The sequence below is a fragment of the Phalacrocorax aristotelis genome, chromosome 12 (genome assembly GCF_949628215.1).
Source record: "Phalacrocorax aristotelis chromosome 12, bGulAri2.1, whole genome shotgun sequence".
NCBI lineage: Eukaryota > Metazoa > Chordata > Aves > Suliformes > Phalacrocoracidae > Phalacrocorax > Phalacrocorax aristotelis.
This window is the reverse complement of record NC_134287.1, coordinates 13,236,034-13,263,810: the sequence shown is the minus strand read 5'-3', so window position 1 is coordinate 13,263,810 and position 27,777 is coordinate 13,236,034. Positions and strand designations below refer to the sequence as shown.

Genomic DNA, 27,777 nt, shown 5'->3' with positions numbered 1-27,777 from the left:
GCACAGAATTAAATTGTTTGAAAAGATTTTAAATAGCTTAAATTTAACAGATATCAAAATGAAATCATGCCTTCCAAAATTAATATGCTTTGAAGTATAGATGGCTGAAAATGAAGACCATGCCTTTACCCTCTGCTTTATTTAAAATCCTGCAGAATCACTTTTGTTATTGCGGAGAGCTTTCAGATGTACCAGAAATGAGGAATTACTGGAAGATTTCCTAAATTCTACACCTCAGCAGCTGGTTATTTCACTCCAGCTTCAGCAGCCTCTACAAATGTCACAAAATGGCTATCTGACCTCGAAAGACAACTTGGTGTCCCGTACCCTGGGACAGCTTCCCTTCTCCATGTTATTTCCTACCAGGAGTTGCATGAGTAGAGCAGAACGATGACAGGGAAGCAAGTGGATACACAGCAAGGCATGGACAGGCGAAGAGGGATGCAAATAAGAACACTGCCTCTTTATTCACTACTTCAACTTTTGTGGAAAGGGCCTTAAATGAGTAACACAAGAAAAGAGGATATTTTTTGTCTAAAATGAGACAGAACATGTGCATGTGGGTTAGCTTCGCAGGAACCCGCTGAAGACCACAAACAACAGAGTCAAGTACATTCATTGTTCAACCCTTCCATCTTGCCAAAGCAATTCCTTCGTGAGATTATTCGCTTGTATCTTCCTCAGCATTTGACAACTGCCTAGCTCACACATTTTAGGTATTAAACCAGTAAATAAGCAGTGACAGCCTCTTAGGCCATTATTGTACAACACCCGCATCCTCTGGAATACGTCAATCAATCTGCCTACACAACGTGGCGCTTAATTTTCTTTTAAAATAAGGAAAGCCGTAGCTGGAAAACCTCTGAATAAGCACACATTAAATACATCCCACAAAGCAATCACAGCACTAAGAACAACCGCGAGGAAGCGATCAATCCCTACCCTTTGTCCACCAAAAAAAAAAAAAAAAAAAGAAAAGAAAAGAAAATCTTGCCCCCTCCCTTGCATTTTTGACAAATCTTTTAAAAAGCCCAAGAAGTTGGGGAAAAGAATAATCAAAAAAACCCACCATAGTTTCTGTGGCAGTCAGTAAAAACAGACCAACAACAAAATGCTGCTTTCCATTTATATATATATTTCCTTCTCAGTTTGAAAGATCAATAGTTTTAAGGCAAATACTACACCTTCTTCCTGCTCTATATGTTTCTCTTATTGGTTCATTTACACTGGGCTGTTCTCATATGAGCAGTTAGTACATCTTTTTGTCATTTTAGCCTTCCCCAGCCATTAGCGCTAACCACTGAGACGGTGCAGCTCTCCTCTGCCACCCTGCCTGAGCACTGCATCTCTTTCCCTGCCCCTTCTCCCTTTGACTAATGTTCACCAACACTCATACATCATTCCCAAATTGGTCCAAATGAATTAAACACAGCTCTGCTTAACATTACGAGATTTAAATGGATTTTCTCTCTACAGGTCTGCCCCATAATTGGGTTTATCCATCTTGTTGAAGTACAGTTTACACTTGCTAACATCACGCCAATTCAAGCTACATTTTCTGCTCCAGTGGCAGGAGCGAAGCAGATTTGTCATCGGATCATAACAGGTAATTCAAACAACAATTAGTTTGATGACGGCCCGTATGTCAATGTCTGGTCCCAGTCAGCGCTGCTCGCACCCGCTGCTCTCTGTACGCTAAGATGAATTGTGCTTACAATTCTTCAATTTCAATCGACAAATACTCACCGGAAAAAAAGCTGGAACTCAATTGACACAGAACCATCCCGCTGCCCAGCGAGCACACTGGGAGGAGAAGCCTGGGGCAGAGCCAGAGGGTGCAAGCTCCTCTGCCCTCCAGCTACACCACAGCTAATGGCACTGGGACTTGCACCGCATTTGCCTAAGACATCAGCAGCACCCTTCACACGGACACACAAACCTCCCACTGATTCCCAAATTCAAAACACAGCAGCCTGTGAGGCAGGTGCAAGCTACCCTGGCTTTGCAGCCATGCAAACTCAAGCAGAGGCAAGTCTGAGATTTTCTAGATGGGCACTGAAATGAGACTATTTTCTGATGGGTGCCACATGCACAGTCCCACCGGCATTTGCAGAGGCCATTACAAAAAGCTGAGCACCACTGAAGATGAAGCCCTGAGCTTCTCAACTTGGGCAGCCAGCACCAGAAAGCTTCTGATTTAGATATATTAGGAGAAATAGGGAAAAACACCCATGATTCCCAGTTTTTAGTGAAATGTTTTAGCTGCTAGGTCACATCATAAAGTTCAAAATATTTGCAGGCAAAGTCATGCGTTCTGGGTTCGAAAATATCATGCATTTCTTGGAGAGCTGATTTTGCCAGTTAGACAAGACATAATTTGCCTCTCCAGATCTGTTCAGGAAAGCTTGTTTTGAATTAAAAGAAACATTCTTAGGGCCAAGTAAATCTAATCTCACATTCATGTTTTTCAGTTCCCTTCACAAGCATGAGATTATCTGGGACAAAGCACTGATAATTTCAAACAGCCATATACACCAGTATCTATACTATTAACTATGAATGTGATCAATCCCTTGGCTACTTTTCCTCTTTTTCTTTCTGTTTTAGAGGAAGAGAAAGAAAAATCACTTTCTAACACATTTTCCACAAAATCATTTTGTCTCAAATTATATACCAGCATGCAATACTGGTTGCTGTACATCGCTTAACTGAAAAATCCAGCTAGCTGGCTGAAAATGTACAAAGTCTTTTCATAATTGGAAAAAGACCTCCACTGAAAGAAACCAACATTTAGATAGAAGCCTTGGTTTAAAAATTAAAACATACTTAATGAGCAACAAAAATATCAGTGACTAAAGATTTTCAAAGCCAATACCAGAACGCCATAAAAACCTCTTTAACCAAACGTTGTAAAAGAAGACGATTAAGTTCAGATCAAAAAGGAGTTAAAGTAACTGTATATAAAATATTCCCCTTCTAGAGGTGGCAGGGGGAAATTCTGCACAGATAGAAAGCAGAGACACTAAAACCTTACTGGAACCTGGAAAACATCATTCTGTTTCTCTACACTAAAATTTGTATCAGCTACAATCAATGCCCTGAAAAAAATTACAGTATTCTGTGTGGTGTCTCGAGTTCACATTTTCTATTCTAATACCACCAATGCCTTTTGTGTGCCCCCAAAAAAAACCTACAAGTGCTTCTTTCATTTTCATCTTTTTTTATTTATTCTGATGCATGGCTTATACATGAAGACAAATCAGACTCATCATGGCCTGATGCTCAGCTGAAGTAAATCACGAGAGGGCCACTGGGTTTTTTTTGTTGGGGCTTTTTTCTGAAGCAGAGTTACGACAGCTCGCACAATCTTTGGACAACATACATTTAGCAATTCTACATTTGTTTTTTCATCATGCTGGTGTTTCAGTATAGTTCTGAACACCGGGAATGGCTCCAAGTGTCTCGGGTCACTTCTGAAAGTACAGTTGGCATCAGTCCCACAGGTCATTCCCTTGGAGGGCTTCCCAGCATCTCAGGAGCACCCAATCAAAAACTCCAAAACCACTCAAAGACATCAATTCCCACACAAGCCCATCATCCGGTGATTCGTGCCTGTCAAGCTCTGAAGAAAGAAAGCCCAGTGCCCCAAACACTCAGCAGATTAATGGGTAGAAAGAGAACATAGCGTCTCCACCGCACTCCCAGCGCTTGACCCAGGCAGGCTGGGCAGGGAAAAGGTGGCAGCAGACAAGGCTGTGGCAAGAATCGGGACCCAATTTTGCAACCATTACTCCTGTCCCACTGAAGGCTGTGGGTATGGGGCAATGTCTCCAGACCAGACTCTTATCACCCTTATCTGCAACAAGGCAACGAAGCTACTCGTATCCTTGTGCAAACCAGCCACTTAACTGCACGGCGGGTCGGGGGGGAGTGATTTTAACAGCGTGTTTATTTTTGTCAGCCTGGCATGGGAACAAGGTACAGGTTTGCACGGGAGAGAAGGGCAGGGGTCACAGCAGAAAAAAGTAATAATGACTTCTTGGTTTGGGCATCGCCTGGCACCCCACAGCTGGTGGATTCCAACTCTTCCAGCCAGTCATTCGCAGCCAGGACATACCCTCTCTCTCAGTCATCACTCAAAATAATTAATATTTATTTATAAATTGCAGGCAGCCTGTTCCCCTAGCATGGGGCTGAGCAGAGCAGAAATAAGAGCGAGGCAACCTCCTAATCATCAGAATAGCTGCAAAAGCAAACAGGGACCACAAGTCCCACACAGGCAAGCTCAAATAGTACCAGGAAGCATCACCAGCATCCAGAAAATCATGAAGACAACTGGAAAGTTTTTGAATGCTTTAGACCTATTCTCTCTTCCAACACAGGGAGACCTTTCCCAGTTCATAATCCCTCAAAAGAGGAGACTTCCTGCTCTATCACCAAGCAGGCTCAGCTCCAGCCATGGAGCACAGGTGTTGGGTTGACATCCTGGCGTAAAAGGAGACTGGTGCTGATGGTGCCTTGGATGCAGCGCTGGGTACAGCACAGCCAGAAGTCTACACCGTGAGCAGGAACCGAGCAGAGCACCTAATAAGTGGATTTTTTTTTCTTTAATTTAATAAGTCTCAGCTATTGCTAGCAGCCAGCACAAAGCCTCAAAGCCAAGCAGACTAATACATCCTCAGGCTGTTGTATCCTAGCTTGCCCTGATGGCTTCCGTTGCAAATCAGTTGTTGTAGCTAGAGACTGGACTTGAGAAGCCGATTAAACAAAGCTTGCCCTGGTCCTGTCTGATGCAGCGCTTCCTCGTCCAGCTACCTCATTAACGGGCTCATGGATATCCACTGTGACTGCTAACTCCACTGGCTGTTGAAGGGCATGCACCATGCTGGCAAGAGGCCGTATCTGAAAAAAAATCCAGCTTTCCCGAGCGGTCAGAGCCCTGTCCCAGAGCTGCGTGGATGGCTGCACTGGAACCACTCTCCCGTGGCAGGCAAGCTCAGGCAGCCAGCGATGGGAGCGCAGCTGAGGTCAGGCTGCCTGGAAAGAGCAGAGGGCACTGGACCTGTCAAAGGGCCGTCACAGCTATGAGGGTTTGCTGGTACAGCCATCCCCTGGCAGAGTCCCCAACAAACCAGCCTTCCAGGGCAGAGAGACTCAATTCGGAGACATGGAGAGCATCCATACCCCCATGCAAAGAGCATTGGCCAAGAGCCGACCAAACAGACAGAGCAGTCAAAGTAGGCCCTGCTTTCAGGGGAAAGCAGAACACCAGAGACAAAGGCTGGTATACAATGGCCCTCTTTAAAATAATAATTAAAAAAAAAAAAAATCCATAGGAAAACTGCCATTGGCTTCATCAAGGCCAGGATGTGACCCAAGCTTGTGGAGCCGCCCTGAGGGAAGGCAATTAGTCTCACTCAAGGGATGCCAAAAAATTTAGCAGAGCATCCATAATCACCCTGAAATGTTCTCTACTAGCAAAGCATAATGGGTTTATCATTTATTTCTCAATTAAGTGGTGCTTAAGGTGACCAGGGAGTGGATTCCTATTGTACATTGATTCGCCAATAACAATATATTAAAAAGCAAGTCGGGCTACAGAAAAGGAACGTCATCCCTCTCCCTCTGCCAAGCAAGGTACCCTCTTGGACAGGCTGCCGTACCTCCTCTCCACCTCTCCTAGCAGTTCAGCTCTTGTGCAAAACGCTTTTACACAATGAATGAATTCCTAAGGCTACTTGTAAAATTACTAGGCACAGCCTTGTTAAACATTCATTTGGATTTAAGACAATACATTAAAAATCACAAAGCAAGTGAGCACCAAGTGCTATGGTACCATCAAAGCTAAATAAACAGAACAGTCCATTGATGACTTATTCCCCCAGCCGTTACTCCACATCATCCAACCCCGCTCTCTGCACTCAAAGTCTCCCACAGATCAATAGCAAGGCTCATTGATTATAACTGTAACAGGATCACACACCCTTTTCCTTCCAGGGCGAAAGGCACAATGACTACAAGCCATTAAGTATTCTGTGGCACCACTCAATGACTGTATTTATGCCATATACATAGTTATGACTATTCCATGAAAAAATCTTCATTTATTTCAGCAACAATCTGACAAACTATATTTATGCTGCACCTTTGGCCTCCTTGCTTGAACTCTGCTCAGCAACGTCTCTCAGCTGGGACTACTTCTAACACACAAACCCTCCAAACAGCTTTCAAACCGCCAGTGTTTCTTGGATATTGTTTTGTTTAAGTCTACTACAAAAGGGCATTTTCTTGCCCTCCGGTCTTCCACCCTCCTCCCCTACTCCTCTTCCCCCTCGAGCTGCTGGCCAAAGAAAACCAAGGACTTGAAGTTACAATTCTTGCGTGTTCTCTGTGAGCACTGTGACTCTGAAGCGTTACCAGGGTTGGCCCAAGAAGCTGCATTCCACCACCCAGCTGGGGAAGCCAACCGTCAAACCCTGGCAAAGCACCTGAGAAACCCCACCACTACATACAGTCCCTCTGGAGCTTCAGGAGGGCCTGACGGACCGCCTACAAATGTCACTTTATGAAAGTGGCTTTAATTACAGACATCTCCATACTACTGTTGCACAACAACTTCCCCATCATTCCAGGATTGCTGTGTTTTATGGACAGGCAGCAGCAGAAATATTAATGCTACTTCTGTATTTCAGACAAAGAAAAAAGGCATAGATACATACCTACATTTTAAATATATACAAATATATATATAACTCCATGCATATACATGCATATAAACTCCTTTGCTATAAACGAAAAGGCTGGTTGTCTGAAGGTGTTATAAATGCCCTTCAGAGCTCATTTAGCCTGGTCTGCATAATCTCACCAGTTAACTTGCCACTTGTAAATATTCCAAATTTATGCCAATAAAATCTTCTCAGCAACCAGACAGCCTATATATATCTATAGCTATGCATGGAGCCATTAACATCCGTTCGTGGTTTGTTATTCTTGTGAAATATCAGTAGGGGAAGGGAGGGAGAAGAGGGAAAGTCCAAATCATGTGTCCTCACAAAGGACACTGAGTACTCAGCAAGTTGGGAAAGTGGAAGCTCACACCCTGTCTATGAGATAGAGCAGATCCACACCACTTTTCTTTATTTCAAAACTGAAAGCACAGCAGAGACGAGAACGTCAAGGAGCAGGGAGATAAACGTAGAAACTGATGTCGTGTCATGCTCTCGTAAAAGTCCTGGATACACCTACAGAGCCTTCCTTATGACTGTCATATAAACATTACACTGGGGCTGTGTACAGGAGATTAAACAGGAGGGGAGGGAAGCTTCACATGTGTCATGCTACCAAAGGTTATTTTAGGATCAGCTTAGAAGCTGAGTAGTGGGTGGCAGCTGATTATGTTACCACAGGCATATTTAAATATCATGGGCCCAAACTCTCATCAGGATCTTTCATAAACGTTTGTGGCTGCACTGTGACTTGAGCTTGAAACTTGGCCTGCAGAACACCCCCCTTCCCCAGGGCTGTGGTGATCCTTCCTGGGCACGAGCCTTGCCTCAGAGCAGGACGCAGCCACAGCACAAGCACTTTGGCTTAGAGACCCATGTTTGTTCAAGGAATAATGTCAAGGAATATACGTGAGACTCAAGCAGGATTTTCCCAGCAAGGACCACCCTGCTGCACCATGAACCATGGGGAACCATCATGAGCACACAGAATACTTGGGGACGGAGCACATGCAAGCAACACACAGAGTCCTACATGGCCATGCCCTCACCAAGTCGTGCTATCCCACCAGCCAACACCAAACCACTGTTCACCTGCCTCTGTGCACGACAAGTCTAAGAAGCAGCTCAACCACTGTTTTTAGAGTTCCAGCTGCCAGCAGATCACACCTCGATGGTAACTCTGCAGCTAAAGGAGGCTTCTGAGGAGCACAGCCCAGCTTACCAGGGATTCAGAAAAATTCATATGTAAGGGACTCTATGTCTGCTTATATAAGAAATGTCTCTGCCTCCCACACAAGGATCCACCTTCACAACCGTGAGCCAAGAGGACAATGCTACCTGGTCACAGAGTCATGTCCATGGCTTTAGATCACCAAGCAATGCTGCAACTCCTGTCTTTAAATGGCCTAATACAAGGTGACTCAGAGGAACCACACGGCATGTTCATACAAAGGGTGACCACTGAGCAGAGCACCTAATGGCAGTGCTGTTCTCACATACAGACAGGCCCTCCCCTAGAGAAGATCCCCCCAAACAACAAGAAAATAATCAGACTCTTGATTCTCGAATGTTGCCATGACCTGAAAATTGCAGAAAAAAATCTTTTATATACACATACATATTTAATATATGTAGACACACATGTATGTATGTAAGTACATATTCTAGGTATTAATATATTAAAAGATGTTATATGTTATATACATACTGGTGTTATATAGATTATAGGTGTTGATGGTATATAGATATTGATTTATTATTTTTATATATAACAGGTATTAATAACTGCCCTATCAATCACTTCAGATTTCTGCACCAAATCCCTCATTCATAATCAGATCTATTTAATTATTTTCAAGGCTTACAGCAGTTTTGCAGCGCTACTTGTATAAAATCTACAAACATTTATTGAAGCTTTTAAAGGGAGCTTTATGTTAAAAATTAACCATTACCCTGAAAAGTAGCTAACTGTATCTTCATAAATTTGCAGCTGCTAAGCCATCCAAAAACACTACAGAAAAGTCAGTTTCATCTTAGTTCAGATGTAGCTCCTCTCCCATTTTTAACTGCTCCAAGATTTTGGTGCCTGTGGCTACACTGATGGGTTCATTTCATTAAAACCAAGTACTTCTACTGCAGTTCTTGGATGAAGCGCTCTGTTTGTCAAGTTTTGCAGGCACAGAAATATAAATGAAATTTGAAATCTAGGACTCAGTTTGGGTGGGCAATGCTTCTTCAACTTGTAAAACCATCCAAATAACACCAGATGTTAACTGCTCCTCTGGCTTCGTCATCAAATAGGACATCACTTTTTTCAGTACAGTAGGGATTGTTCATCACAGGGCCGCATTCCCCTGGTTTTGGCCCTGAACACAAGTTAGAATCAGCTAATACTGGACCTGGCTCTGTCAGGATCAGAGAGGTGCCAGGCAATGCCCACCCTGACTGTTCAAGCACTCCCAGTAAAGAAACTAGTTTTACTACCTTAGCAGAAGGGAGTTATTTAATTGCACAAAAGGGGCCTTCAGTGAATTCCAAGATGATCTACCCCTTATAGCTGCTATCCAACAAACTACATACAACATATACTGTAGTGACTGTACATAGTATGGAACAGGCTGAACGATAACAGATTTCTAAGGCAGGTACGTAATGCTACTAACACAGTGACAAAACAATAGAAACAGGTGCCAAGAGCAGAAACTAATGCAATCTATATTGGTAAACACCATGAGGAGAAGCATACCAACACCAGTTTCATCTTCCATTAGTTCAGTATATATACACTCATTTAAAAAAAAAATTACATTATCTTTTAAAAATTATTATCCAAGTAGAGGGAAGATATTAAGTTTTTCACCCACAAAGTTTCATTTGTTTCAATGAAATTTGCACAACTGCAAAGGCAAAGAACCACCACAACCACTAACTTAAAATCACCTGCCAGAAATAAGATCACCACAACAGTTTGCAATTCAGAGGTTAACCTACTTAAAAGTTTTGGGAAAAATCACTACTCGTTATCTTAGTGTAACTACACTCTTTGGCAGGAGAAGGTCACACTACCCAAAAACACATATCTCCAGTTGACCAAACCATGACACCTCACTGAAAGACTATTTTTAGCCGCCTTCCAGAGAGCCTCAAATCAGTGAGAAAATTTTCTTTCCATAACTTGAAATTAACCTTTAATAAGGAACTCTGGTTGTTTCTCCAGTATAAGCTAGGTTGCCTGACAGTGTCTGGAAGATAACTAGTCCTCCTCTGAGTGCACATGCACACACAATTATGTTGGTGCATAACCAAGACGGGTAACTACCAATTTCTCTCTTGATCAAACAGTTCTACACCTGAGACTCTTGTCATGCTGTTCAGCTGAGTTATTGCTCATTGGAAAAGAACAGCATTAACTTCTGAACCATTTTACAGGCAACGGCCATTTTCTCCCCTCCTACATAAATTGAAATGCCAAATACCAAACCTATTTGTAGCAGTCAAGATTAGTTCTGAGAGGCAGATCACTGAGATGATGAACTCATCTGAACGTTTATCTAACCACTAATAATTATTCCTACTTATTAGTTTGTTGCACCCCAAATACAGAGAGTACTCAAGATTGAGAAAGTTTGATCCCTGCCTGGAGGAACTCCCATGAATAGGGAAGAAACCAAAGAAAAATGAAACTGCAAGAGAAAATTATCTCAATTTACAACCACTTGCGACAGCAGGGACGTGGATCTTGGATTTCATTCTGCACAGAACTCTTTTAGCCTTTACTGTAATTTCCCCAAAGGAAGATGACCCACTGCCACATTTTCATAAAGTTAAACAAAACTGTAAATTTCTGTTTCAGCATAAGAGAATACCAGAAGCAGACATCCTACAGGCTCTTGGACTTCATCCTCTTGGGTTTTATTGATGTTTTTACCATCTTAAGAGGGTTACTCTGGTGACATGAGACAGTAGGTCACCTTTGGAGACTACACACATGTTCAGCTTCAGAGAAAAGAAATCTTGAGAGTCAAACAGCCCAACTCCCTTGATTTTGCTCCTACCAAACAGATCATACCCACATGAATGTACATCTAATGCAACTTACTGATTGTATCAGGGTGCAATTGGCATTGGTGATTGCTGGCACCACAAACCAGCACAGTGTCCCAGTGCCTCAGTTCCATGCACACATTCAGGTTTAGCTGTGATCACTCTGAAAGCAATCAGCGTGCAAGATCATTACCAACCAGCTTCGTGCAGCTATACCTTGACAAGTGACTCTATGAAAGTGGTATGAGGGTGAGGTAGGGAGGAAAGGAGTGTAGTATTTATTTCCTTTTAACTTTCCATTTCATATGTGTTCAGTGCCATGTCTGAACATGTTCAGACATTTCTTCCCCTCCCCACTTATCCTTCTTCCAAATGCTTGTCCTACAAATTATATCTGGGATCTGAAAATTAAGCTGAATACTTTCTTTCTCTTTCTTATGCACACAGAGCAATAAAGAGACTTTGCAATCCAAATTCTGCACTTGTGCACACCTGCGTTAACCCCATTGTCCTCAAATTATTCCCTTAACAATGGCTGTGGGTTTGTACAGGTGTTGAACAAGCCCCGTAATTGGAATTTAACAAACAATTCCAACAGCAGGGGAAAAGAAAGAGCAAGAATTCAGCTCACTCCTTGTGGCATTAGCTAACATGTTCAAGAAGCAGGAAAAACAAAAACAAATTTAAAAGGTATTTAGGCGTGTGCACATGCTGACAAGATTTCAAAAAACTGCCGGTTTTCTACTTAGATCCACAAACCAGAGCAATAGCAGGGAGTGTAAATGAAAAACTTTTGCTTCTCATTTGCACCATCTTTCCAGGATTCTCTTTAGCCTCCTTCCCACTTCATGGAGTATTTTGTTTCCAAAATAAACTTCATAATCTCCCCCTTGGGATTACAAATTTAGGCTACCATCCTCCAAGCCCAAATGCATGCACCCAGCTGGGCTGAGGACAGTTCTTCAGAGGGTTGACATGGAGGCAAGCCCGGCACATGTGCAGGGCTGTATTTGCACCACCAGCTCCCAGGAAGGGAAGCACCTCCAAGCCGCTGAGCACTGCATTAAGAAACAACCCCAACGGGAGGCAGAAAAGCAAGATGGGGCCAGGCAGAAAAGCAGGCTTAAGGAAATGCCACGCAACGAGAAGAGGACATTGGCTGCTCCGCATCGCCGCCTCAGCCAAACTCAACAGCTGCTTTTCTAGGCTGAGCTAGATTTTACATAGCTATAACACTGAATAAAAGCTTTCTGCTGCTTTCATGAGCTCCTGCTTGTGACCATGACTTAAAACCAGCTTCCTCCAGCCCTCTCTCTCTGTGTATCAAGCCATGGCTGGGACATTGACTGTAGATGCAGTTAGAGTTTGTTGCGATAGGTAACTTGGTCGTAACAGTCTAACAGGAAAGGTTATCCAGCTGGTAAATGAAAGATCAGTGACTTTATAGGGCCAGCAATTACTCCTTAGTGATGGAGAATTACTACAGAGCACTCATTGCTGAAGAGATACCAGTTACTGACAAATCACCAAACTGAGAAATTAATTACCAGCTGAGAAAATAATGCACAAGGGATAGGACTGAGAAAGCCATGTTTGAGAGAGGTCCATAATTTGCAACAAGTACATTCTAATCAACAATTAGTTCTGGTACAATTAGTACCACACTGAGTACTCTTTCAGGATGGCAGACATCACAACTGGTCTGCTATCCATCAATGGTTGAGACAAAACAGCATCATCTAAAAATTGAGACATTGTTCAACCTGACCATGATATTGTCCAACATGCAGACCCAACTCTATGCTCCAACACTGCATAACCAATTCAGCATTACGGCCAGGAGAATCATCTTCTCCTAACTCCTCCCTGTGCCTACAGATACTTCTATGTGTTCAGAAAACCCTCCCATATTCAGACACCAGGCTCACAGACAAAGCAAGTGAACACAGGGAACACACGCCCCAAGGAAGCGTGCACAGAAGCATACTTTGCTGAATGTCAACAGGCATTTTTGCAATGCAAACTCCAAGACATGCAATTGTTCCACAGCTTTTTCATGCTAGGGGCTGACCCTGTGAAAAAAATAAATCTGCTTTTTGCTAAAATATAAAAAGATCTAGCCATGTTTTTCACCATTCAGTGGAAAATAATCAAGGGGGGTGGAGGTGAACAAAAAAAAAATCTCTGCACAAAAACCGCACCACCTCTGAGCTAGAACTTTTGTTTATTAGCTTTAACAATGTTTCTGTAATCAGCAGCAAGGCCTTCCTTTTTCCTCTGGTTCATGTCTTAGGAACCTCGTGCAGATGCTGGCTGATCTGATCCTACGTCTCCAGGAGAGAAGATGAGGGGATGAATTAGACATACAACACTCACAGGATCCCAACACAACACCTAACCAGCCATGCCACAGGCCTTGAAGGCAACGTGATACAGAGAAACACAAGATAGAGCAAAGACACCAGCCTGAAGGGCTCCCCTCTCTCTCTCTCTGCATTCAGAGGTAGTGGTAAATGAATGGGAGAAACATAACACTACCTAAATGATTAAGTAAAACAGCCCAGGCCACTACCTTCAAGCCTTTACAAAGCAGAGATCCTACATTATTCGGGGGAGAGCAAATAAAAGGCAATCACAAAACCTAAACAGCTAAGTAAATGGACATAAAAATAACTAACTTTTTGCAGGCAGGATGATTACTGGGGGGGGGGGGGGGGGAAATCAAGCAGCTTAATATTTTATTTTCTTTAAAAGTAAAGGTGTACAGGAAATTTAGCAGTCACATTTTCTTCCTTGGGCGAGAACACCCACACTGCTCGCTCGCCCATTCACTCCCATTTTTCTCTGTGTAGCATCTGACCAAAAGAAGTCCAGACTGAGGCCTCCAGACAGTCCTGCATCACACACAGCAACAACTCTGATTTTTACAGTTTTATTTGGCTTGTTCACAAGACCCAGTCTCATGTAATCCACGGGCCTGATCCTTCTCCTAATAAGAGCAATGGCAAAACTCCAGCTGATTCAGTAGTTCTGGACAGAGCCTGCAGTGGCATGAGGATAAACTTTAAGGGTCCAAGCCTTATTCATTCACTCTTCTTGCTTCCACAAGTAATCCTATTAAAAATAATGGGACTGCTCCTAACAGTCAAAGATGCGGGATCGACTAAGAGAAGAAACTGACTGAGAAATATTTGGCATTCCCCCTCCAGCAGAGCACAATTGCATTCCCTAAAGCATCCTCTTATTTCTGTATATCAAATTAGAGCACCAATAAAAAATAAATAAATAAAAGCAAAATGCCTGAAAATGTCATTCGAGGCAGGAAGAAGCAGCCTGAGACCTTCTTCTTTTAAAACAAGAGCAATCGAATGACGAGTAGCTGAAAATGTGGCCACACACACACACTCCTTCATATACACATACATACACAGAGGCAGTTCATCAGAAGTGAATCGGAGAGCGAAAGATGAATTTGAACCCTTTATCCCCTGTCCTTTATAAAGGCTGCCACTCAGTAAACGGAGATTGCTCTAATTACTGTGACAATTCTGCACCCCGTTCAAACAACTTTTGTGTTCTGGACAGGTTTCTCTGCGAGTTTGAAATTCTTGGCCTGAGAACCACTCTTGTCTAAAAGAGGTTTCTCGTTGCAAGCGCAGAATGCAACACTAACAAGTTGTCCCTCTTTTCAGCTCCTTTCATTCTCCTCTTTTCCAATTGCCCGATTCAGAGCTTAATGGAAACTTGTCAAGGCTTTTCTTCCCACAAACCCTGTAGAGCCCCAAGGCAATCTGTGCACAGAGTAACCACAGGAATCTCATATTGTCAATTAAAATTGAATAGACACCTGATAACCCAGTATATGTTCACAAATATATGTCACATGCATATACACAGACGTGCCCACGTAACCGGTCCAATACCCACGTTCGGGCACACCAGCAATGTGCCAGTTCCCATTTACAACCACCCAGCTACACCCAGGTTCTAGCTTTCACTTTTCAATTTCATATTTATGAAATTTAATTTCATATTTATGCAATTAAAAACAAAGTACTTTCAAGTACAGTAGTTGAGCAACAGTTTTCAATTGTAAAAAAAAAAAACCTAACTACGTATACCAGGCATTTGGCCTTTAATAACCCTGGGGATTGTAAAGATATTTAGCTGCTATCCAGATAAAATAAGCTCTGTGAATATTCTTTACACAGCAGTTTTGTCACCTGTACAGTAGTTATGTTTGTGACTAGCTCCTGTAAGGTACTGGGTTGTTTTTTTTAAATTGACACGGCCATGTTTTAAGCTACATTTTATGGTGCAGTTTAAGAATTAAGAAAAAGCCCATAGGGGAATGTAACAGGAATCAGAAGTAAACTGAGACATTTGGTTAATAATAATAAAAATCTCAATAACTTTACTTCCAGACAGACAACTATAATCTGTAGCTCCTTTTAAAGGGAGAAAACCTCCTTGCCAATGTCCCAGAGAAAACAAAGGTAGAAACACTAATTGCCATCTTTTTCTTCTGATGTGTTCATTCAAGGTCGTACCTTCCCGTGGATTCTTTAATATTGGCAAACATTTATAATAGCGTAATTTCAATAGCAGCCTGTTCAGCCTGGGCGTAGATCAATGCAGCATCTATATGCCGTCTTCCAGACCTTGCCTATGTCAGAATAGTGGCCCTGGTTTTATAAATCTCCTAAATCTAATTAAACCAATGGAAACCTCTTACTGTGTATGCTCCCAAACCAGCTCACTAGTTTAACCAAGTTAAAATTATTCAGGCTAGGGTTTAAAGCAGTTCCAAGAGAACCTTTATTAAATATTTGCATCAGTTAAAAACAGAAATCAATGTAGTGGCTTGTCTCTGGAATAGAAAAGCCTATAGCCTCAGACTTTTCCAGATCATTATTTAAGGAGCCACTGACTCCAGTGGGAGATTGGATGTGCTCAGCGAGGTACACCCCCACCTTTTCTTGCTCTATTTTTCCCTCTTAAAATAGGACAATTTGTTTCTATTGTATCAACATCTAAGAATATTCCCCAGAAAGTCCCTTTTCAGTATTTTCAGTTTGACATTTTCTAACTATTACTTCCCACACCCTCCTTTTGGAATTTTTTGGCGTCTCAGCTGCATCACCACCACTAGTGAATCAAAATGCAGGACTGATTTTGTTGTATACAGCACCTTTCACACCACAGATACGCTGGAGAGCACAACAAAGCTGTGAGATAGATATTGGTTGAGCACAATTATATATTCATACTTGGTAGGCATTAGGCGTGCAATCGTATTTCCCAAGGAGCCTAGGGCATCAAAACCTGTTCTGCTGAGAGGGGAGAACAGTTAGGCAGGACTAACTGTATCAGTAGGACTAACAAAATGGTTATGGGACCTTTAACACCGCAGATAGTCCCTCCCGAATTCAGCCTCACTTCCTGGACAAATACCTGCAGGAGTTTGGCACCCACAACATCTGACCCCAAAAAGAAGCTGCCCTCCCATCTTCTCCCTCCTCATGCTTCCTTCAGCAAGTAGCAAAAGCATTTCAAACAACGCAAATCCATTCTCTGCTCACCAAAGCCTACTTGTCTCCTATAATTTCTATCATTTTACTGTCATCATTTCTTCTTTGCTGAAACCAGCAGCATATGAGTCAGAGAACAATCATTAACTTTTACAACTTCCACACAAATCCACCTACTCATATTAGAAAAGCAGTATTGACATGCAACACAGCCTCGGACCAAATCCTGATCCTGCCAGGATGCTCCACGCTTCTGTGGGAAAGTCAGATACTGCAGAAGCAGGAGCTCATTTAAGAAAGTACCATTGGAAACATAACTAATTTTTTTTCCAGGAGCGAAGGACGCCACAGAAGCAGCAATATATCAATATGGCATTTAGTTGGGTTTGGCTTTTTCAATACCTTTATCCACTTTTGAAGAAGTTGGCCATTGGTTCAAGGCACATGGGGCCTGATCCAAAGCCCTTCGTTATTAATAGAAGCCTTTTTTCCACTGACTTCAATGGATCTTGGACCAAGCCCAAGGAAGACAAGATTTCACAGCAGTAAGAGTGACACACATTCTCCGCATTCAAAAAAAAAACAACAATACATGGCATTTACGATGTCAATCTGTATAGCGTAGTTTTGTTTGTGTTTTGCTTTTTAAAAATAGGCTCTAGGCTGTCGGATTAATGCATCCAGAAAGTCCCTCTGAAGTTGGAAGGAATTATGGGCAGATGCAAAATGCCACGGTGAGATATATAATATTCCCAGTATTTCCCCCACGAGAATATAAAGGCATCCTCTACCACAAGACTTCTTATAAGTTGTTGCTGCCACACTTTAAAGTGTCCCATCGTTATAAACTCCTCTAGTAACAGCTACAGCATTACCCATGATGAATTAATTTGTATTAATATGGCTATCATGCTCATTTCCATATGAAACCCATTGTTATGGAGCATTAATAAAAACCTCACCAAGTGAAGTAACATGGTACCCCTATATTTAGTTTAAAGAAATTTAAAATAAATGCATTAAACCAAAATCGCTAATATCTTTAGTACATCATAATTGGCACAGCAAGCAGAAACCCAGTTATCTTCTCAGTATGTATTTATAGCATCACCCTTCCCCATTCATTCCGCATTTTCTTAGAGAATCTGCTGTACCCTACATCTGCAATTCATTGACTTTACAATTTACCACATGTTGAGATGGAGAGGTCTCAGCTCCATTTGAATCACTGCACAAATATGCAAGTGATTTATCGTTTTAAAACTGAAGACTGCAGAAGAACGACTCCACTTTTCCTGAACATTACTCCTTCTGGCAGACCATGAACAATTACAGCGCGTACTAATTAAGCTCTGTAAATGTGCTGTGCCCTGCTAATGCCTACCAGGCCTCAAATTTAGTTGCATGAAGCCAAACTTCAGCCAGCGACTTAACTCATTCAGCACTGCCCGGTTGCCTGAGCGTGACCCCACGAAGAATAAGGGTCGAGGGTTTAGCCAACCTAAAACAAAGGCGCGAGACTGAACAGATTTTGCCGGAAAGAATCGGAGGGGGGAGATGCTGGAGGGAGGGGGTGGGAAGCGTCCTGGGAACCAGAGGGACATCCTTGTTGATAACCTGTTAAAAAGGTACAATACCACACCAGCTTTGCAGCACGGCGCTGGGGGATTCGGATCTGTCCCCGGGGGCTAATAAGTCACAGCGCTCCATTGATTAGGGAAATGCATAAAACCTTCAACAAAACTGTACAGCTATTTGTGGAAGGGCCAAATTGACAGCCCCCTCATTTTTTTTTAAGTCGGGTTTTACATGGCTCGTAGAAGAAAAACATATGGGCGAAGGAAAGCAGCTTTCCACCACACACATAACCCTGCCTTTTTCTTAAATTAGTCTCCAAGCATAGCGCTAACCTACGGGGAACCAAAATCAACTGCTGGAGAAATTAAAGCTAAAAGTAATACCTAGGCATATTTGAGTAATCGCATTATCTTGTTAAAACATACACACACCCCCAGCATAGACAAGACAGCAGCACTTCAAATCTGACTGTCCACTCTAGGAAAGCATGTTTAATGGGGAGCGAGCTGAGACTAACGAGCTTTGCTGAGTGAAGCAGTGTTTCTCCTCGGGCCCCAGACTTCCCTGACACTTAAGAGTCAATCCCCAGATCCCAAGCTTCCCCTCCAACCATCCATTCAAATACTGGCGTTTTCCCCCCCTCCGCCAAGTTTCTACGATTTTTCCTCGTGCTCCAACATCCCTCCTTTGTCCTCCAATTACTCTCCAGAGGCCTCCGCTCTCCCCGCGCCTCCCCCCAGTTACCTCCTCCCAAAACACCGCCTTCAGCACGTCTCCCTGCTCCCCTTGCCCCTCCACGCTGACCGATGCGCCCAGCCCAGATTGCCCCTTCCAGCAGAACACAGGGCTTCTCCCCTAAAAACAGCCTCTAACCTCAACATCTTAATTCATTCAGTGCATGTTTTCCCTTAACGTGGGCTTTTGCTGCTTTTTAAGAGGCCCTGTTTTATACGCACAAAACAGTCTAATAATCGTATTTCCAATCGTCCACCTTTTGCATAAGACCTGATGCAATCTTAATCTTTCTTTCCCCTCCTCTGGCTCAGCGGTACGTGAGAAAATTAAAGGACGTTTCCAGGTGTCATCTGTCTTTAAATGTTTGCTTGTGTCGGTATCTAGGAAATACGGCACAATGCTGCTGAGACCTCTGTAAAGGACACGAGTTGTGCTAAACTTCTTCCCTCCTTCAGCCTGGCTGCATCACCAAGAGCCCAGTCTTTAGAGCACTGCAAGCGTTAATTATAAACTTCAGAGCCTACGTAAAGAAAGCACAAACATAAACCAGCAGTTGGGAGGAGGAGCAGAAATATCCTTCGCTTTTGGGTGGGGAGAGAGAGGATTTCCATATCTCCCCCCCACCCCACCCCCAGCACCACACTCCATCTCTCATTGCTTATAATTAGTGAAAGAAATTTGACCCACTGCCAGTGTCTGTGGACCTTGGATATTATAAGGCCAGCGTGGCGTCAAATATCTTAACATTCATAAGTGTTATAGGCTGTAAATAAACCCCGTGGATTTATGACCCTGCGGTGCTTGCCAGCAAACGACTGTGGCACATTTCTTTCAGCAGACCTGTCGAGGTGCAAGTTTGCCTTTGGTTGTAAAATTAACCATTTCCTTCACAAATGTGCCCAATTAGAAGTCAAAGTCTCAAGGCTTACTTACATATTTGCCAGGACGCGGTACTGAGGAGGCGCCCAGGGAACAGAGCTTTAAACTTCCCCCTAAACCTCGCAACCCCCCCAAAGCAAAACTTCTCACAACAGCCCCAGTGTGGGAGCAGCGTGTCTGATTTCACAAAAAAGAAAAAAAAAAAAAAAAAAAGGACAAAAAAACCCAAACCGACAACCCCACCGGTTTTATATTTGTAAGTACCTATCGCCAGCCCTCATTTTTGGCTGCTCTGAGGCGGGGGGAGCAGGCGTCTCCCCCCGGACTGCGCCTGGAGAAGGATCTCCTCCCTTCCCCCAGGATAATGTCATCTGCTTCCTGTGTAGGAGAGCATTTGCTAAATCCAGGTTGTCTCATGCTTAACTGCCAATAATCCAACTTCCACATAACTCCCAGACAGCTGGGAAAAGGTCCTCAGAGTTTTTAGTCATGGTACAGAAACACACGTCCACACAAAAAATCTGCAGCTGTCCTTTTTCTCTACACCACATTTTTTATCTGATTTTGGGGCCCAGTCATGAAAGTCTGACAAATTTAAAACATTTTTACCTACATTCTGGTTTACAAGCTCCAGTGAAAGCTGCAACATACTCCTTCCTCCCCCCCCCCCCCCCCCCGCCCCATCTTCAGCTGACAAATCAGCGCATACTTGCTTGAACAAAAAACGAAGAGGAAGGAGGAAAAAAAAAAACCACCCCACTCAACATCATCAGTCCATGTATGAATGCATTCAAAAAACCTGGAAAGGCATCTACTGTATTTTTTTTTTCAGCACAGATCAGCCACTGGTACACCTATTAAAATTGTTCGATTTCCAAAGCAAATATTATTTTTAATGAAGTGCAGTCCTGCAATTATCCTGTACACTCAAGTAACAGTACTGCATTATATTGTTTTGGAAGGTCCCAGAAACATGAAACTTTTTTCTAGCTAATTTTCATAGCCCCCTAAAGAGAAACTGATTGACTAAGCAATGCAGCATTTGCTTCAGAATGAAATCTTAGGGGGGGGAGGGGGGGGCAGGGCCAACAGGAGAATTAAAAAGATATCAGCTTCTTTACCAAAAATAAGTTAACAAACACAGTCTGTTTGCCATTGTATACCAGCTATGCTAATGCTATAGCAGAGTGATTCAGCAATCTACCTAATTAAGCATGAGGAAAGTTTCTTTATGGAGGTTCCATTCGATTCACACCACAGAATCATCAGTTCTTATTTAACAGCTTGTTTTTACACAAGACCAGAAACTTTATTAAAAGCATGTCTATTCAGATTTTTTTTTAAAGAAAGGGAATAATTCACTCTCCACTGAAGAGCTATGTATCATAAAGTACCAAAGTGCTGACATATTAAGTTGTATCTATATTATTAAACTAGTTGGTGGACGTTAATACTATAATCCATACTGCAGACATTAAACCTCAACCATAAAGATTAGTAAGAATTAATATTGTCACATCAAGACTGAAACCTTAACACGCCAACCATAAATATTTCTGAAGGAGATGAAAAACAATTAGCATAAATACCAAAGAAGGGCAAGAACACCTGTTCTTTTTCAGTGCGATAAGCATTTTATTGTTCTCTATTTAAAATGTAATGACCTGTGTAATTACAGTAATATTACATTGTATTGCAAGGGCTTGGAATGTCACACTTTGAAAAGTGTTGTCAAAACAATTGGGGGAGGGGAAAAAAAAGGACCACCATTAACCCTTCACACCCCAGGGTCTACAGCTTTTGTATTAGGAAGGATTATGTTGTTTAATTCAGTAGATAAAGGAAAACATCCATTTCCCAAGTCAATTAAAGAAAAAAGTCTCTTCCTGAACGTAAAATCTAGGCGAGGGGCTGCTCTCCACCGCAGCTAGTCCCAACTCCCAAACTTGAGGGCCAAACACAAGCCTCACTCACCAAGCAACAATTTAGGGCAAAGGAAGATGCAACGACACTAGTAAAAGTAAGAGTATCTGCCAGCAGGGTTTTCTCAAATCACAACGCATCTATTTGCTCACCAAACTCTAAATTTAGGGTAAAAATTAAATACACCACTTCTTCATTTTCCAACTCTGAAAGTAAAACATTCTCCTTAATTATCCTTAACAGGCAGCTACCCCAGTCCCTCCTCAAGCGTAGGGATGGAACTGGCACTCTCAGATGCATTACTTCATTACTATTGGACTAGACCTCTACTTAATACACAGCTATTCCTAAACGCAATCCACAGTATTCTATCAAAAGCAAGATTAACATGCAAACAGTCTTTGACTTTTAAAAATAAAATTATTTCTATCAAGCTTTATAAAGAGATTGCAGTATTTAAAGTATTATTCTTGAGATAAAGTATTATTAATCATAAGCAGATTTTATGATACTCCATAATTCTTCACATTCCTGAAGCAGAAATTGCTACCCACGAGTTTGCTCTTGAACAGACAATTCGGGGTACATTTACAAAATACAATAATCCCGTCACACCCCCAAATAAAACAAAAAGAAAAAATCCAGGGGAAAAAAAAACACCCACACGCACAGACCTTTAAGATTCTGCAACAGCAAAAGGAAAGGAAAAGCAATTTTGCTATATATCTGCATCACCTCTTTACCTCGCATGCTCTAAAACTCAACAAAAATGGCTTCATGAAAAACTACATAAACAGAAACAAAATTAATAATTATGCAGAATCATCTATACCTTTTCAATCTGTATTTAAAAAAAAAAAAAAAACAAACAACAAACAAACAAACTGGAGAGAGAAAGATCTAGTTCATCTGGAATTGAAAGCTGGTACAGCAGAGAACTAGAATCCACCTAAAAGCAGCGTGTGACAGACAGCAGCTATCCTGCTCGATCTTTGTAATATTCTGCTCTCAGGCCTAAATAAACAACTTTAATTTTTCCTGCCTATAATTAAGTGGCAGGCAAGCAAACAGGAGTACGCCATGTGAAAGAATAAGGTTAAGAAGATAGGAGAAGGATGCTGGAGCCTGGATGTGGAAATAAGAAAATTGCCTATGGAGTCTGGAAATACCCTTTCAGGACCCATCTGATAACACAAGCAGGCCACCTGCTACACCAGCCTCCCGCACACCACCTGCAAGTCACGCAACCCCGGCATTCCTATGGAGGCCCCCTTTAACTGGGGGGGAGCAAGGGGAGGAAGAATACTTGCAGCAAAGCTAAATGCTGAAGGATTCTATCTTCTAATGCCAAGGGAAAAAGGGATCTGTAATAAAGGTAACGAGGGAAAAATAAAGGACTGTAGCTGTTGTAAGAAAAATGCTTAAATAAAAAAGCAGCGGAGCTGTGCTTCCTATTAGCCTGCACTTGGAACAGTGGAATGCATTTAAGGTAAAAAGGAGGGGAAAAAAAAATTAAAAAGGAATACAAAGCTTCACGATTTGTAACACAGTGATTTGTAACAAAGATTGTTTTGCCATCTGGATCCTGGTGCTTATAGAATTTGGAATTTATCACCATCATCCATATACATGTGGGTGACCGTATTCAAAAGGAGAAATATAACGCATTCAGCCCCTGACTTCCCCTCCCAATCATTACCATTGCAAACTGCAGCTACCCCTGCGCTGCTGTCCCAGAAATCACCTCCTCGCAAGAAGAGCCTTACGAACTACCAAAATAAAGCCCTACCACGGCCCTAAACACATGCAAAGTCACAGCACCTTCCTTACCGCCTCCCTGTCGCTCTGCATTTACTAATCTGTGTCTCCTGACGTTTTACCAAGTGAAAACAAGACTGACCCGATGTTTAATATTTTAATGCTTTAAAACACTTGTAGATCTGATACACTGAAGTTGGCCAAGCCCTCAGTCATTAGCAGGGCTTCAACATCCACCGAACAGTAGATCTGTTATTGTAAATCGCTATCTCGTGTTACCGGGGGGGGGGGGGGGGGGGGGGGGGAAGCGTATAAACACACATGGTGATGGCGGGGACGCTTCAGATTTAGAAATACCCAGAAGAAACAAAACAGCAGCGCTAAACCCATCGGCAGGAATACGCAGTATTTTGTAGTCCCAGTGAATTTAGCCGGTTTAACTAAAAATTTTTTTTAAAAACTCTTGAAAAGGGAAGAAAAGGTGGCACGGTGGCACTTGAGAGACGTGATGTCAGACCAGAGCACACCGTGGGTGACGCTACGAGCGGAAAAACAGCTGGGACTACAAACCCCCCAGCAGACCCCGAAGTTTCCGGGGATCCGGGCTAGAACTCGCGCTCGGGGCGTGCGGAGCAGCGCAGCCTGCCCCTGAACCCGGGGTTAAAAAAAAAATAAAAATTTAAAAATAAACCAGCAAAAAACCAACAACAAAAAAACCGGACGCGTTCAGCAAATTGTTTTTCTGCCGGCATACTTCCAGGAGGAATTCTGCTCGACTTGTTTGGTTATTTTTTGTCGTCGCCGCTGTTGTCGGGAGAGCTAAGCGAGGCGGCTCCTCTCTCCGGACGCAGCCCCGGGCTTTGCCCTGACCCCCCCGGGTTCCCTCCCTCCCTCGGCCCCAGCCCGGCAGGGCACCGGCGGAGGCAGCGCGGCCCCGGGGCGCTCCGGCTGCTCCCCGGTGCGGAGGGGCCCGGCGGGCGGCGGCGGTGCCGCGCTCCAGCCCCCGCGGCGCCGCCGGGCCCGGCCGCGCTCCCCGGCAGGCGGGGCCGCCCGCGCTGAGGCCGGACGCAACTCGCGGCGCCCACGGCCGGGAGGGGACGGGACGGGACGGGACGGTGCCCAGCGCCGGCCACGACGGAGCCGCCGCTCAGCGGGCCGGGGGGCGGGCGAGGGCAGGAGAGGGTTAAGGGGGAGGAAAGGGGAGGGGGAGCCGGCCCAGCCGCCTCGGAGGAGGGCAGCAGGCGACGGATCACCGTGGAAAACGAGGAGTTTGCATGGAGCGGATCCCAAGAAAGTAACCCCCATCCCCACCGGCGGGGAGAGCGGGGGGGGGCGGGGGAGGAAGGGGGAGGGGGAAAAAAGAAAAAAGCAACTCCTTGATTTTTTTTTTTATTATTCCCAGATTTGTTTTGAGGCTGGATGAGGTGGTGTTTGGATTTTGGTTTTTTTTTTTTTTTCCTCCCCATCCCCCCGCAGGGGAGGTAACGAGGGCTCCAGTAAAAGTGCCCATAAAACTGAAAGTAAAAAAAAAAGTAACAAGACATACACACAAAAAAAAAAAAAAGAGAGAAAGAAGGAAATATGGCGAAGTGTAAACAAACCCCCTCCCGCCGCGGCCCGCGGAGTTTGGAAAGTTTGCGGCGCGGCGCGGCGCGGGGGAGGGGGCGGCGGGCCGGGGCGGGCGAGCGGGGGCACCGGGAGCGCGGCGGCGGCGGCGGGGGGGGGAAGGGGGGGGAAAAAAACGGCACTTACCGTTCTCGCCGTCGGAGAGAGCGATCCATTGGGCAGATACGGGCTGCTGAGGTCGGGGATCATTATAAAGGGATAACCCGGGTATGGTGGGCCCTTAAACAACCCTCCATCTTGCCTCTTCGCAGCTAACATGGCGGGGGAGACACGAGCGGGAAAGGAAGGGGGCAACAGGGGGGAGAGAAGGGAGGGGGGGGGGGAAGGAAAACTTTTTTTAGAAAGTGTCCGAAAAAGAGGAGCCGGGCGCCCGGCGGAGGGGCGGTGCGGGGCGGCGGGGCCGGCCGGGCCCCCGTACTCACCTTCCTCTAAACTTTCCCGGGATTTATCTCTGAAAGTTTCGGACCGAGGCGGGGGCCGCCGCTCCGCCTGGGAGCGGGCCGGGGGTCGGCGTGGGGCCGTCGGGCACGGGGGCGGTTGGGGGTTGGGGTTTTATTTTGGGGGGTGGGGGGGGGGGGGGAAGAGGGAAGGAGGGGAGGAATAAAAGGCGAAGAAGAAGGGAAAGGTGCGGGGAGAAGGTGGAAGGAGAAACAAACAGAACAAAACAGAAGGCATCGTTACAAGTTGGTGCCGCGGAGGAAAGTTGGGCGCCGGCGGGAGCGGGACCCGGCGCGGCGCCCCCGGCCGCGGCCCCGGCGAGGCAGCGCGGCCCCCGCCCGCCCGCCGCCCGCACCGGCCCCGCGGGGGGCTTCCCCCGTACCTCCGAGTCTGAGGAGCTGTTTTGATTCGTTTCTGATTCATTGACGAGAGACGACTTGACATCAGCTAAATCCCTCTCCGCCGAGGAGTTCTCGGAGATCTTCTCCTCCTGCTCCCCTTCGTCTTTGAAAGAGATCAGTTCATCGTTGGCGCCCAGGTCGTCCCCTCCACCGCCGTTCAGCTGCGGCATTTTCCTCCTGGCTCACCCCACCAGCAGCAATTTTGCAAAAAGGGGAAGGGGGGAAAAAAAAGAAGAAAAAAAAAAAAAAAAAGAGGGGAATGGGGGGGGAAGGAAAAAAAAAGAAGAGGGGAGGGGGGGAAAGTTTGCACCAAAAAAAGAAGAGTCCAAGGTGAAAGTTTCTTTTTTTTCCCCTTCTCTTTCCTCCTGGGGAGGGGAAAAGAGGGAGGAGGAGGGGAGGGAAATGTCTCTTCTTCGCTCCTTTGCACCAGTGACTTTAGGCTTCTTCCTTTCCTTCTTCGGGATTTTCTCTTTCTTTCTTCCAGGGAGCTGGTCGGCGTGCACTGCGCGCACACGCACTCGCACCCGCGCACGCACTCACGAAAAAATTAATAATAATAAAAAAATATATAGACGGGGGGAGGGGGGGCGTAGGGGGAGGAAAAAAAAAATGCAACAAACAAACCCAAGAAGTCAGCTGTAACGGGGGGGCAGCCGCCGCGGATATTGGGAGCCTGTGCCGCTCGGGTTTGAGTGAGTTGAAGTTGGACTGAGAGCTTTTCAGTTCAAAGGCGGCGCTGATTGACAGATAGAAAAAGGGGGATCGAAATCCGGAGGAACGGAGAAGTCTGGGATCCGGGATTATTGACAGGGAGCGAGAAACACACCAGGCACTTAATGAGATGCAGGAGGGGGCGGGGGCTCCCCGGTGACGTCTGCATAAATAAACAGGTCTGGGGCGCGGGAGGGGGAGGAGGAGGAGGAGGAGGGTGGGGGAAGTAGGAAACTAACAATGATCCTTTTTGGCATGGGAGCGGGAGGGCGAGGGGAGGGGAGGCGGGGAGGGGGGGGGGCGGCCGCCGGGACACCAACCGCGGGGGGGGCGGGGGGGGGGGGCAAAAAAAATTAAAATTAAAAAAAATTTGCCCTGTAGCCCAGAGCTGCGGGGGGAGGGCGGGGGGCGGCACCCGGCGGCGCGCCCCGGCCCCCGCTCCTCGGGAAGCGCTAACTTTTACATACTGAGTGTTAATAACGGCGCCGTCTCCGTGCGGTCCGGATTCCCCCGAAGGATGTGTGCCCTTATTATCTGCGTACATGTGACTTCAGGGCGGGGGGGGGGTTAAACCGTTAACATTTTTCTTGCCACTCGTTGGAGGTACGAAACTCCAATCATAATAAACACTATAATATAGTAAAAATCCTCTTTTTTTTTTTTTTTCTAAGCAGCACTTGCTCCTTGCATTTATTATGGTTATAACACGCAGGATGAAAATGTGCGAGATCAGTCGCTGAAGATCAGATATTTCCGAATTATCTTATAGTAAGGCATGATCTTTTTTGGTGCTTGATGTTAAAAAAAAAAAAAAAAAAAAAAAAAAAGAAAAAAAAAAAAAAAGGAAAGGAATGTGACTGCTAAGAAGTTAATTAGCATGGCAGGACGGAGAATCAAGGACTCCCAGACTTCAGAAGTGAAAAGTTGTGGTGGCGGCGTAAACATCACGCTGGGGGAAATCAAAGTGAAAGTGGGCAGGTCCCGGCAGCGGGGGGGCGCGGGGGGCGCGGGGTCCGTCCCGGGCGGGCGCGGGGTCCCGGCGGGCTGCGGGGGCAGCGGGGCCGCCCGGCCGGGGCTGCCTCGCTCCGGGGTTTTGAGCCGGCGTTTTCTGTAGTCACTAGCCAGAGCTCTGCCTGCACAGCAACAAAATGGGGAGCAGAATAATGCAGATGCAAGAAATGGCATCTGGTCCCCGAATATAATGTGGTGAGGGGAAGGGGAAAACAAATTGATCTTCCAGCAGTGACAAATTGTAACAATGGACGAGTCAATTGGAAACTTTAACATGGGCAAGGAACAAAAGGAGGGGGGCGGGGGGGGAGAAAGTAATTTCAGTGGGAATTAGTAAATTGCCTAATGGAAATGGTGTTAGAAAGAGAGGGACAGGCTGTACTAAATAATCCAAACATTCCTCCAGAAATCTAACCT

General features: G+C 44.7%; 1 protein-coding gene across 23 annotated transcripts in view; it reads right to left on the bottom strand.

The window, feature by feature from the left end:
• Positions 1-26,500, bottom strand: part of TCF7L2 (transcription factor 7 like 2) — a 181,458-nt gene extending 154,958 nt beyond the window's left edge. For 6 of the 23 annotated variants that reach the window (XM_075108255.1, XM_075108253.1, XM_075108240.1 and 3 more), the window contains exons 1-3: positions 25,620-26,498; positions 25,222-25,288; positions 24,926-25,050 (exon numbers count right to left, since the gene is read on the bottom strand). In XM_075108255.1, the coding sequence (XP_074964356.1) occupies positions 24,926-25,050; positions 25,222-25,288; positions 25,620-25,808 (381 nt within the window). In that variant the 5' untranslated portion in view covers positions 25,809-26,498. Of the gene's footprint in view, positions 1-24,925; positions 25,051-25,221; positions 25,289-25,619 lie in introns of all 23 variants that reach the window. The other 17 variants (XM_075108260.1, XM_075108248.1, XM_075108247.1 and 14 more) reach the window with 6 other exon arrangements.
• Between the last annotated feature and the right edge of the window lie 1,277 nt (positions 26,501-27,777).